The sequence below is a fragment of the Meles meles genome, chromosome 14 (assembly GCF_922984935.1).
Source record: "Meles meles chromosome 14, mMelMel3.1 paternal haplotype, whole genome shotgun sequence".
Lineage (NCBI taxonomy): Eukaryota > Metazoa > Chordata > Mammalia > Carnivora > Mustelidae > Meles > Meles meles.
In genome coordinates this window covers 6,513,063-6,525,197 of record NC_060079.1, presented here as the reverse complement: position 1 = coordinate 6,525,197, position 12,135 = coordinate 6,513,063, and the positions used below count along the sequence as shown (strand labels likewise).

At 44.0% G+C, this 12,135-nt stretch overlaps 1 protein-coding gene across 2 annotated transcripts in view; it reads left to right on the top strand.

Moving 5' to 3' along the window:
* LOC123925244 (mitochondrial intermediate peptidase) overlaps positions 1–9,665 on the top strand; it is a 169,423-nt gene extending 159,758 nt beyond the window's left edge. For both annotated transcript variants that reach the window (XM_045978484.1, XM_045978482.1), the window contains one exon: positions 9,404–9,665. In XM_045978484.1, the coding sequence (XP_045834440.1) occupies positions 9,404–9,442 (39 nt within the window). In that variant the 3' untranslated portion in view covers positions 9,443–9,665. The remainder of the gene's footprint in view (positions 1–9,403) is intronic.
* The last annotated feature ends 2,470 nt before the right edge of the window (positions 9,666–12,135 follow it).

Here is a 12,135-nt window from a genome sequence, read left to right as displayed (position 1 = left end):
TTCATAAGCCTTTGGATCTGATTGTTACTGCTATCAGTTCTGGAACATTTTCTGTGTAAATGTGCTATCTTTGTTAGTTCTTACAGCAGTCTAGCAACGTGGACGACACTATGCCAGTTTTATGGTCTTGGAACATTCGATCACACTCTAACACTTGACCTTCGTTCGGGTTGCTCTTAGCGGAAGTGAGGTATAGTAAGTGAAGTAATGGGCTAAGGTCTCTTAGGCAGTTGGTTATCTCAGGTAACCACTTACCAAATCCTTGCTCTAACCATCAGTACCATATAGTACCTTGTTTAGAGGCATCTCAAGTTCTGTTTAGAAAAGGAAGAATTTACCTTTCCTCTCCATTCCCCCTTGGCACCCCTTCAAAGGAAAACTTTTGTGTAGTCAGAAAAGGAGAATTACACCGAAATTTAAGTTCTAAAATGCTATACCAAACCAAATAATGTTCCATTCAGCCTAAAACCCTAACCTGCACATTGCCCCCAAGGCTGTTTCTCGAACCACATGGTAGTGACTCTGGCTGGTTTTGGTGGAGCAGGCTCTGGTCCCAATAGGGGGGTCCCCAGGACATTTCTTTTTGGGAGTCTATAGCTTTTCTTGGTCCACCAGTCTAACCACCTAAACAAATGACACCTATAGGTCCTAATTACACACTTGACTGATGGAATTTAAACCAAGTACCAGTGTCTGGAAATGTATGATTATGTTTGGCTTTTAGCGTTGGATTTAACAGAACTGCTGAGATATTTGTCCGTGGCCATTCTGGGTTCTGAACACCAGCCAGTCCCATAGTTAGCAGTCTTGTATCCACCTGGGACCCAAGTATGCAACACCCAGGCCTCAGCTCTCCTGGGCAGTTCTGGGCACACATCCAATACACGAACTTTCATTGTACCTTTGAAACCCACAAATGTAAGGGTGATTTTTTCCCCCCCTTGATTCTTCAAGGAAAGAACCAGCTTCAGGAGGACTGAAAAACTACTGAGACAAGCCCACCCCGCTTCTCAGCAGACCTCCCATCACACTCCTACCACATCTGGCGAGGCCGATGAATAAGTTGGGTTTCCTCTTTGTCCAGGAAAAGACCCTCCTTTCTTGCCCAATGAACTTGGAGAGAGGAAATCCGACATAAAGCTTGCTGTCTATCACTCAGATTTTATGAATCCGAGGAAAGACAGTCATTTAAATGAAAAAATATTACCTGTTTAAGCTCTGGGTCTAGAAACTTGATCGTTAATCAAACAAAAAAATATCAGTGTCCCCAGGCATCACTAAATCCCTTTTAATAACTTGTGAACTGATCTTTTTTTTATCAACGGAGAATCTTCTTGGGGGAAAAAAAAAAACAAAACCCAGAACCAAGTCAGGCTTACCAAAGTAGAACGTTTTGGAACAATACGGAGGTGGCCACAGAATCAAAGGGAGAATCAGAGAAGTCCCAGCAGGGCCCGGAAAGAGCAGTTTCCCACGTCTTGGGAGAAGGAACGGATAGAGTCTTCAGGGTGTTGGTGCCATCCCTCAATCACTCCCTCCTTTGCACCAATTCTGTACCTTATATACACCTTTCTTCTACATTAACATTATGTATTTCCATGGTTTTCTCCCCAAATAATGGGCTGGTCAAGAACAGAAATAATATCCCGCCCATATGTATGCCTAGGCTTGGCACACAGGTACTCAGAACATTAAAGTTTGGTAAATGTTTGAGCAGACTTTCTGTCTTCTTAAAAAAATTTTTTTTAAAGATCTTTATTTGAGAGAGAGCACGCGCACACAAGCAGAAGGGAGGGGCAGAGGCAGAGGGAGAAGCAGGCTCCCCACTGAGCAAGGAGTCCAATGAGGGGCTGGATCCCAGGACCCTGAGATCGTGACGTGAGCCAAAGGCAGAGGCTTAACTCACTGAGCCATCCAGTTGCCCAGACTTTCCATCTTAAATGGAGTAGGGCATGGCTATGGTTCTGCTCACTGCCACGGTGCATGAAGCTCGGCAGCCGGGGGGTGGGGGAAGGGCATCCTTTCTGAACCTCTTAAAGGAGGGAGCTTGCCAAGTCTGTGGGGAGTCGACCTCAGCAACGACCTCCAGCACTCCTCCATATGAACCCTCCTGTGATGACTCCCATTTTCCCAGAATTCATGACATTCTTGCTGACCACTGGCTCCTGTAGTGACTTCCTGGCCTTTTTCCTGGAGAAAGAGCCCCAGCTGGGCCCTCTGAGCTTCTAGTGACTGAGGACTGATTATAGTTCTTTTTTTTTTTTTTTAAGATTTTATTTATTTGACAGAGAGAAATCACAACAAGGCAGAGAGAGAGAGAGAGGGAAGCAGGCTCCCCGCTGAGCAGAGAGCCCGATGCGGGACTCGATCCCAGGACCCTGAGATCATGACCTGAGCCGAAGGCAGCGGCTTAACCCACTGAGCCACCCAGGCGCCCCCTGATTATAGTTCTTAAGCTCAGAACAGTCAGAATGGCTACACGAAAGAAGCCTCTGAGATGTGTTCCGAGCCGTCCTCACAAGAGCGTCAACAATCGATAAACACAAAGCCCTGTTTCCCAGGGAGTTGCTTGTAAGCAGAATACACTCTCCTTCCTTTTCCACAATAAAATCCCTGCCGCCAGCCCCTGAAGCATGCCTCCCGTCTGGGAGACCGACTTCTCACACAAGGCCAGTCATGGTGTCCCGCTCCTCCCATAGCTCCGTGCCTTATGGCAGCTTCCCTCCTGGCCTCCTCCACCGCCCAGAGATTTTCAGACTATTTTCATGCCAAATCCACTTGATCCCTTTAGGTGCTTTTCCAGCCAGCTGTGGCCTTTCTCTTGAGGCTTGGTAATCAAAACTTTGAGCAGCGTCCCAAACAAATCCTGCTTTTGTTTCCTAAGATTGTTTCCCATTTCACTTGAGAAACAAATATTTTTTAGTTTAGTTACATAGAAAACTCATACATCTTTCTTGCCCCATACTTTTCAAGTTATGGTTGCCCATGGTGAGAAACCCGATCTCATTTTCCGCTTCAGTCAGTTTCCACATGCCCCTCTGGGCTGTGGCTCTCGCACTTCATCAGGGTCCCTGACTGCCGAGCCCACTCCCAGTTCCTGATTCCTTAGGCCTGGGGGTCCAGACCCAACATTTGTATTTCTGGCAGGTTCCCAGGTGACACCCATGATGTTCATCGGAGAACCACACTCTTAGAACATATATTTCTATAAAACAGATTCTTGGTCATTTTTATGTACAGTATATATACTGTATCTTCCTAATCCACGATTAGGTCATCTTTTTGCCTACCTTCAATTGACTTTAGGCACTCTGGTCCACAGTGAGGGAGGGAGGGAGGGAGGGAAAGACAAAAAAAAAACCTTACAGAGATTTTATTTCTAGTTACTTCACCCTTCTTTGCTTTCCCTAACCTTTGGTCACACTCAGCCACAGTTTTCTTGGCTTGGGCATCCTTGCTTGGTGTTCAGCAATATAGGAAATGGACCCAAAAAGGAGATGTAATGCTTCTACTTCTCTTCCGAGGTTCCAAATAATCCTGATGTTTTGGGGGCCCCCAGGTGGCTCAGTTGGTTAAGCGTCTGCCTTTGGCTCTGGTCATACTCCCAGGGTCCTGGGATCGAGGCCCACATCGGACTCCCTGCTCCGTGGGAAGCCTGCTTCTCCCTCTCCCACTCCCCCTGCTTGTGTTCCCTCTCTCGCTGTGTGTCTCTCTGTCAAATAAATAAATTAAATTATTTTTTTAAAATGTTTTTAAGTGCCCTAGTCATTTCCTGTAGTGCTTGGTAAAAGGGGCCGGAACAGGAGTGCATCTCTGCCAGGTCGTCTCGGAGGCTCAGTCACACCGCCAACCAGGTGTCCTGTCCTGTTCTCAACGAGCGGCATTAGTTGCACATGCAGACGGGCACTCAAGAGGTTAAAGCGTTCCCGCCAAGAATGCGTTGATATTTAAATGGTGCTCTGGTTAGATTATGGATTCCAGACCACAGACCAACAGGGCGTGAATGTGCAGCTTCGAACACATACACAACTCCTCCTGCAGTTGGCAAAATCCATTCTTGGTGAAAGCATAGAAATAGGCGTAGTTGGGAGGCCCTCAAATGTGTGAGGGCTTCTGTTTGCAAGGGGTCACCACAGACACCGGGAGGCCACCCAGGAAACCTCCTTACGTGCAGAACTCCTGCTGCTTTTTTCCTGCCGGCATCATGCCTGCAGCGTGGCCAAGCCTCGTGCCCGGAGAGGAGAAGCCATTTTCCTGGCCCCAGCCTCTTCAGCAGAGCTCGCTCCCCGTGTTCTCTGCGCTCTGCCTCCGCGCATAGTTCAGTCCTTGTGACTGTGGGCGAAGTGTCCTCGGTAGCACCAAAAACAGCTGCCCAAAAAACAGTGGACATTTTGGCTCTGTCTTCAAGGCAGGAGGGGGACAGTTAATCAGCTGGATCCATATAGCCATGGGTGACATCAGGAAGCTGTCAGACCCTCCCCCGCCCCCCGGAATATCTCCACACAGGTGGGTTTTGTCATATCCGGGATGCTGATGCGTTGTTTTGCAAAATTGCAGGGCCTGAGGCCATATAATATCTTTCACAGTGTTCTGGGAACATGGGCTCTGGCACCAAGCCTTCCAGGGTTCAACAAAAACCGAGAGTTGTGTGACTCCCCCCCCCCCCCCGCCCCGTTTTCTTACTTGTGAAATAGGTTCCTCACAGCGTGTTTTAGCGCAGTGCCTGGCACACAGTGATTGCTCAGCAGGTAGCTGCCGTTTTCACTTTTCTCCCCATAAATCCTTTCTGGACCACCTGTCGGGGGGCTGGTCCTCCTGCTCGGTGTCTTTAGCTTTACTGTATTTCCAGCTCTGTGCCAATAGGGCAGTAGAAAGAAGAGCACGTAGGCCGATTTGGAAACCCTTATTGCTTGAGGAGTCAGTCTTGGAAACCTTTTGATATCATAATTTATTTTAGTCAGGCCCAGCATAATTGCCCTCGTACTTGAAGGTTATGAAACATGCCAGTTTGAGCAGAGCAGTGGAGATGAAAGTGTTCTGGCTTGTACCAACTTTTATTAGCCCATTTGCCTCTCAGGTAAAATGAGGAGAAAAATAAATTAAGTCATCATTCTTCAACTACTCATGATGTATTCTCTCTTCCTCTAGGACAAGTAGATGAAGCTCAACTAGCTCCTTTCCTTTTTATGAACGAATATGTACAATGTCTGTCCGAATGCAGTTTTGTCTTTCTTACATTGCTGTCAACACTTCTTGTCGTTGTGCAACATCAGTCTGTCTTTCCACCCCCACCCCCAAGTTAGGTGACTTCCACAGTGAAATATGTTTGTAAATTCCACCCGCTTCTGGACTTAACAGCCCCCAAGGGGGCTTCCAGGGGTTCCCAAGAAACTGCGGGTCCAACCACCGCCGTTTAAGATCAAGACTTGAAGACAAAAGGGACATCTTCGTCAGCTTCTTAAAAAAACCAGAATTCCTGGAACTTTTTTGACCGTGCACATGTATAAAAGCTAATTTCAATTTTTCTGACTTGGGAAACTGCCCGAAAACACTGCATTTTTCTTTTAATTCTCTGTGTAGAAGTTAGTTCATGTTGACACTTGCAGAACATTTAAATCTAATTAAAGCAAGGATACCATGACAATATGCCAAGAGAAGTCTTGCCTCGGGAGCTGTTCTTTACCCCTTTGGGTCTTGATTTCCTCTTTGGGGGACCTTCATTTTTCACGTCACATGATGTCCAAAATTACCAAACCATTTACTGCTGCCAGATTGGACTTAAAAAAACCAGGAGCTTTTGCTGCAGCCATGAGTGCCGTTCTCTGAGATGAGGGCATGGTTGAGGATGGCAAATTGGAGAAGGACATGTGCTAGTTAGGTCTGTGTCCTGAGAAGGACAGAGCAAGGTCATATTTATGTTGGCAGTTTGTCGAGTTAAAATGAACCACTTCAAAGGGATAGGAGGCCATGCTTAACTGAATCAGTTGGCTCTGAATAGATGGGTCTTACCTTCTGACAGTTCCAGGCATTTAATTATAAACGACCAGTCATTTAATTATAGAATGTTTCACATACTAAAGGGAAGAAAAGGATGTAACAGTTAACACAGTTGATTGAAAGCCATGTTTAAATGTTTTCCCTACAACTGTTCCCTGCATTAAGAAACTTGGTGTGCAGGAAATGCATGAAACCTGATTTATTAATCAGATTGCTTCTACTTACGCAATAACCTACACCTAGAGATCCAATGGGAAATACACTAGCAGTCATCAAAGACTCAACATTTCTATCCTAGTGACACAGCTGGGTCAGAGGAAAGACCTTCTTTCATCCATACAGATTATTTACTATAAAAAGAAAATTGTGTTCAAACTTCCGTGTCGTAAATAAAGACAAAGCAATGACATTGTCTTTCAGTAACTGCTCCTTATTTCTCATATTCCTGAACGGAGATATTAGAATTTGAACTTGAATGAGGGTGAAAATATTTTGGCCCGCAGTTGAAATTACATTCATGATATTCTTATTGTTCTTAACTACGCCAGGTCTAGTTCGTGGCCTACAAATGTGCTTGGAGCTGCTATTTTTATGTCCTCCACACAAGCCAGTCCTTGGGCAGTTTCCCACGCAGTCCCTCTCACTGCTGGGCATGACCATGTTTGTGTGTCCCGTCCTGGGCCTGCCCCTGAGCTCTCTGTTCTCACTGCTGACTGAGGCCTGGTGGCCTGCACGTGGAGCACCCCCAGGCACCTACATGTGACAAACTATTGGTTTTCCTCCATCCCTCTGGCTCAGTTACCGTCCCATCTTGGTCACTCTGGTTCCAACCCTTCGAGTCTTCGCAAACCACGTCTCCCAGAGCCTCCTCCAGCCCCACCAGACCGCTTCATGGTCGGTTTACATTCTGCCTCCTCCTGCTTCAGGACCTTCCTGCGTGGCCCTCTCCACCTAGGAGAGGTCCTAGGAGGGCCCTAATTTAAACCTGAATCTTCTCTATCCTTCAAGTTTCTACTGAGATCCCAACCCTCCCCAAAGCCTTCTGAATCTCTCATCAGAATTCATCTTACACCCTCTCTTCTCCTACTGATGGCACCTTGTACGCTGTTAACCCCCACGGTTGATTTTTTCCCAAACGTTTTATGCTGAACATTTTCAGAGATTCAGAAAACTTGAATGAATAGTACAGTAAACATTTATATATTTGCCATTTAGATTCTACAATAACATTTTGTTGTCTTATCACTCCTCCAGCCATCCATTCCTCTGTCAGCCCATGAATCCACTCTGTGCGTATTTTATATATATGTGTGTGTGTGTGTAATTTTTCAAAGCACGTGTCAGATGGCAGTACACTTTACTCCAGACATTTTTATATGCATATTTCTTTACTTTTCCTTTTCAGATAAAATTTATATGCAGTGAAATGCACAAATCTTTAATGTACCATTTAATGAATTCTGATGCAAATATGCACCTTAATACCAATCACTATGCAGGTATAGAACATTACCATCACATCAGAAAGTTGGCTTGTGTCCCTTCTCAGTAGACTGTCATCTCCACTCCCAAGAGCATCCACCGTTCTGATGTTTTTTCACCACAGATTAGTTGGGCCCACTTTTGGGTTTCCTATGGATGAAATCAAACAGGAGGTACTCCTTCGTTTAAGCCTTTTGAGATTCACCCATATTGTTGCACGTATCAGTGGGTTGTTCCTTTTTGTCGCTGATACTCCATTTTCCAAATATACCGTGTATGTTTATCTATATTCTGTTGATGGAAACTTGTGTTGTTTCCAGTTTAGGGTTGTAAAGCCCTTTTTCATTTTGTTTTGTCTCACTTCTCTCAGGTCAATACCTATAGGAGGAAGTTGTGGGGTCATAGGGTAGGTGTGTGCTTAGTTTTATAAGAAACCACTAGATCTTTTTCCAAACTGGTTATACCATTTCACCCTTCCACCACTCATGTGTGATAGTGCAGGTTGGCCCACAGCCTTGCCTATATTTGGCCTTTGTAAATTTAGCCACTCTGGTGGGTGTGTTGTAGTGTCTCACCGTGGTTTCGGTTTTCTTTTCCCAGATGACAATGATGTTGTACCTTCTTAGTGGCTATTGTGTTTACTTGGTTGTCTTCTTTTGTGAAAGGTCTACTGAAATCTTTTGTCCGTTTTAAATTTTTTAAAATTCTTTTTATATTTATTTGGAGGAGTCCTTTATTTTGGATACCAATCTAGTGTGAGATATATATCATGTTGAGTATTTTCTCCCATTCTGCCATTTACCTATTTATTTTCTTTTAAAGAATTGAAGTTTCTTATTTTGATGAAATCTAATATTGCAGTTTTTTTCTTTTATGGTTATTACTTTCTTGTCCTAAGAAACCTTTGCCTACCTTAAAGTCACAAAGGTATTTTCTTTGACACACTTCATAATTTTAGCTTTTACAGTTAGGCATATTATGACTTAGTCTGTTCATCTTTGACTGACCTGGACTGATCCTTTGCATACAGCAAATACTCAAGATATATTATATGGAATTGCATTAAAGATGGAGATAGAGGACTCTGTCAATCTTTTAATGTCTCTGTGTTAGAATGAGTTTTATGGGATCCACCCCCAGATTAAATGCCAGTGTATAAAGCCCTGTCCAACCCTTGAGCTAGGATTATCTGCCAAGAATACAGGTCAAGGCAAGAGGTTGATTGCTTGAATATTTGGCTTCTTTGGAGCAAAAGAGTAGAGATAGATTTGGCTTTTTACTGAACTATGAATATATGCTAGACACGATGCCTCATTGTTTTCTCCTACATCTTCTTGTTTTATCTTGATAGCCACCTTGCATGTTATATGAGGAAATCTGAGTACTGGAGTTTTTAAGTGACTTCCTTATTACCCATTTAGAAAGTTGCACAGTTAGGAGTTCTCCAAAATAGGAAAATCTGGAGGAAAGCCAATACCTTGATTCTGATACAAGATTCTGCAAAAGAATAACATTTGATTGATTTTAAAGTATATGGAACTTGATAATAAAACTTGATAAACAACTAAACATATTAAGTTCTGAACCAATGCACTCAAAGGTAACTGAAAATTCAGCCTTCTAACATCACTGTAAGTATATAGAAATATCTGCAGTAGAAAAACTCTTGGGAAATGAATTTGCTCATAAATCTCATGTTAATTGCTGACTAGATAGTAAAAATATATTAAAATCATAAATAGCCACAGGGTCCACCCACTACCCAAGAATTGTTTTTCACTCGTGATTTTTTGCAATGTTTACATAGGCAGTTCTTACAAGGTCTCATTTCAAAAAGCCAGAATATTCCCCTCGTGTACAGTGTCTTTGTCCCTCTTTATTGTCTGCAGGTGGATGTGCTGGCTGATCTTTTCTTTGTTTGCAGGTATGCTTCAGAAGTGTCCTTCTGTTGATGACTTTGTAAGTGCCCTTGTTTCCGACTTGGATCCGGACTTCGAAACTTTTCTCATGGATTCTGAATGATGGAAGCACCTTGGCTCTTTCAGACCGAGGTTGTGTAGATACGAATTTTGTTGTAAATGCTACAGCTGTGAACACTCGTTTCTGATTTCAGTATTCACTTCTGTAATAACTTCTGAAAACCCTTAAACTGATGGAACTTGGAATAAATAATTTGTTTTAATGATGCTGGCTTTTAGCCTGTTTGGCAGGTTTTTGAACATAATGGAAATCTACTCAGTGAGCTAATAAAAACTAGAGCCTAGTGTTCTTAAGTTCATAGTATGGGCACTTCCTTAAGCCAACCAGTCTCCTGTTGAACTTTTCCCCTTGTGTCGATCTCTAATTGGTTAGAGACTTAATTAAAAGCAAACTTACTTTAGTTTGAAACAGTCTTCAGGAGAGTTACACAATATAGTTCTTTTGAACGATGACCATTGGAAAATGTGCTTGGAGCAAGTACGTTTTCCAGAGTGCTTATAGTTGACTGCACTGGGTTGCTCTGAGTGCTTAGGCTCCACGGATGGACTCAGAACAGAGAGGACTTGAACTCGTGCTTTTCTGGCTTGATTACAAATGTACAAAGATAAGTGCAATTACCAAGGGATGTGCCAAGATCTATCGTAAAGGAGGAAAGGGGAATTCAGACTGAGTCTGACTTTATCCTGAACCCATCTGCTTTACATTCTTGCATATTCTATCACTGCGTGTTAATAATAGGAAAGAAATTCTTCAGTGGGGTTTTCCCACCATCAAAGTCATGAATTTAATTATAGACTTTAGCTTAAAATGACATCTGCTAACAGCCTCTTCGACTTCTCCTTAATGGCCAAAGATGGTGCAAAAGGGCCAGATTTGAAATCCCTGCAAATAGGAGACATGTCTAGCCGATGCATGAGATCTGGAGGAATTTCTAAAAGCCCAGAAATAGATGAGACCAAATAAAGAAATGTCAGTGACGCAGGCGTGCGGGATCCCCCTGGATGCAAGGGGGACAGACCTTTCATTTTGTCGCCACTTCCTGCTGGCACTGAGAAACCCAAAGCAAGTTCTGGCCACAGAGCCAAGCAGCTGGCCCACCACCTGGGCAGCACTTCCCCCTCAGCCACGGGGCTGCCGTTTGTCCCTCTTCCAGCTGCTCCCCATTTGAATTTCTCAGTCTGGGAACACTCGGAAACTGCATCTCCCAGAGAAGACTTGGGCAGGAAGTAGGGCAGACCTGGTGGTAGAGCCCCCTCTAAGGGAGGACAAGGCTTGGGGGGATGATGGCAGCAGAAAGAGCCCCAATACTAGTGCCCAGGGAGGAATGTAGCTGTGTCTGCGCTCCACCTCATTCGTTCAGTCTCTGAGCCGAGGCAAAGCTGCATCGTGCAATGCTAACTCTGTTCCGGGCACGGACTTGAAGCAATTGACATCGATCTGCCAGTCCGTCATAAGTACGTCTGAAAAGGTTCTCTGACCAGCTCGCAGGCGCACCAACAGTGAGAAACGTCTGGGTCTTTACCAGTCCCTTTTCAGCTGGAGGTGAAGGAGGAGAAAAATCCATGGGGAGCCTATGTGCAAAATTCTTTGGAAAAAAAAGGAAAGGGAGAGATCACCTGGAAGATCATAACCTGGAAAATTCTTTGTTAAAGGAAGTAAAGCACATCGTCGAAGACCTCTCTGGTATTCTTAGTGAGAGATGAGAAAACACACTATCGATGAAGCCATAGAAGAAAGGGTGAGCAGAAAAAGCTAAAAAAGAAGATAGGTGGGGGCGCCTGGGTGGCTCAGTGGGTTAAAGCCTCTGCCTTCGGCTCGGGTCATGATCCCAGGGTCCTGGGATCGAGCCCCGCATCAGGCTCTCTACTTGGCAGGGAGCCTGCTTCCTCCTCTCTCTCTGCCTGCTTCTCTGCCTAGTTGTGATTTCTCTCTGTCAAATAAATAAAATATTAAAAAAAAAAAAGATAGGTGGACTAAGGAAGGAAGAAATGCAAAGAAACAGAAACATTAGTCTTGTGGCTTAAAGAATTATCCAAGCAGAAAAGAGCAAAGTTTGTTGAGATCAAACTGGAGAAACATCTCAGGACGCAGGTCAAAGGGATGTGGTGAGAGCCACCTCCTCTGGGTGACAGAATTCCTGAGGACGAAGATGGATCAAAGACAATCACAGAAAATCGATTCTCGTGTCTTCCTGCAATCCCGGTTCTCGAAACAGCATCTAGCACATTGTGGGTGCTCTGCTGAGTACGTGCCAGCCAGTGAATTCAAGGAAACTTTCAAGAGAGAAAAATATAAATGTGCAGTTTAAAAGGAAACGTTTGATGGTTGCCCAGTAGCGTGAATGTACTAATGCCACTGAACTGCACCCTTAAAAATGGTTAAAATAGTAAATTGTACTTAGTGTCTATTTTATAACAATTTTTAGAAAGAAAAAAAGAAACCTGCATTCCAGACCAAAACAAAGAAAACAGTGAAAAGACACCCTGGCCTAGACACAGTCTGCCTTTTCTTTTGAGAGGTTGATTATAAATATAATTAATATTACAAGCCAACATACTTCAGATTGGGCTTTGCAGAACACTTCCTGGGAACTGGTACTTAGTGTTCTGTGAGCTCAAAAGGGTCCTGTTGTGAATTACATTTGGGAAATGCTGAGTGTTGAAGGTTAGCAAACCT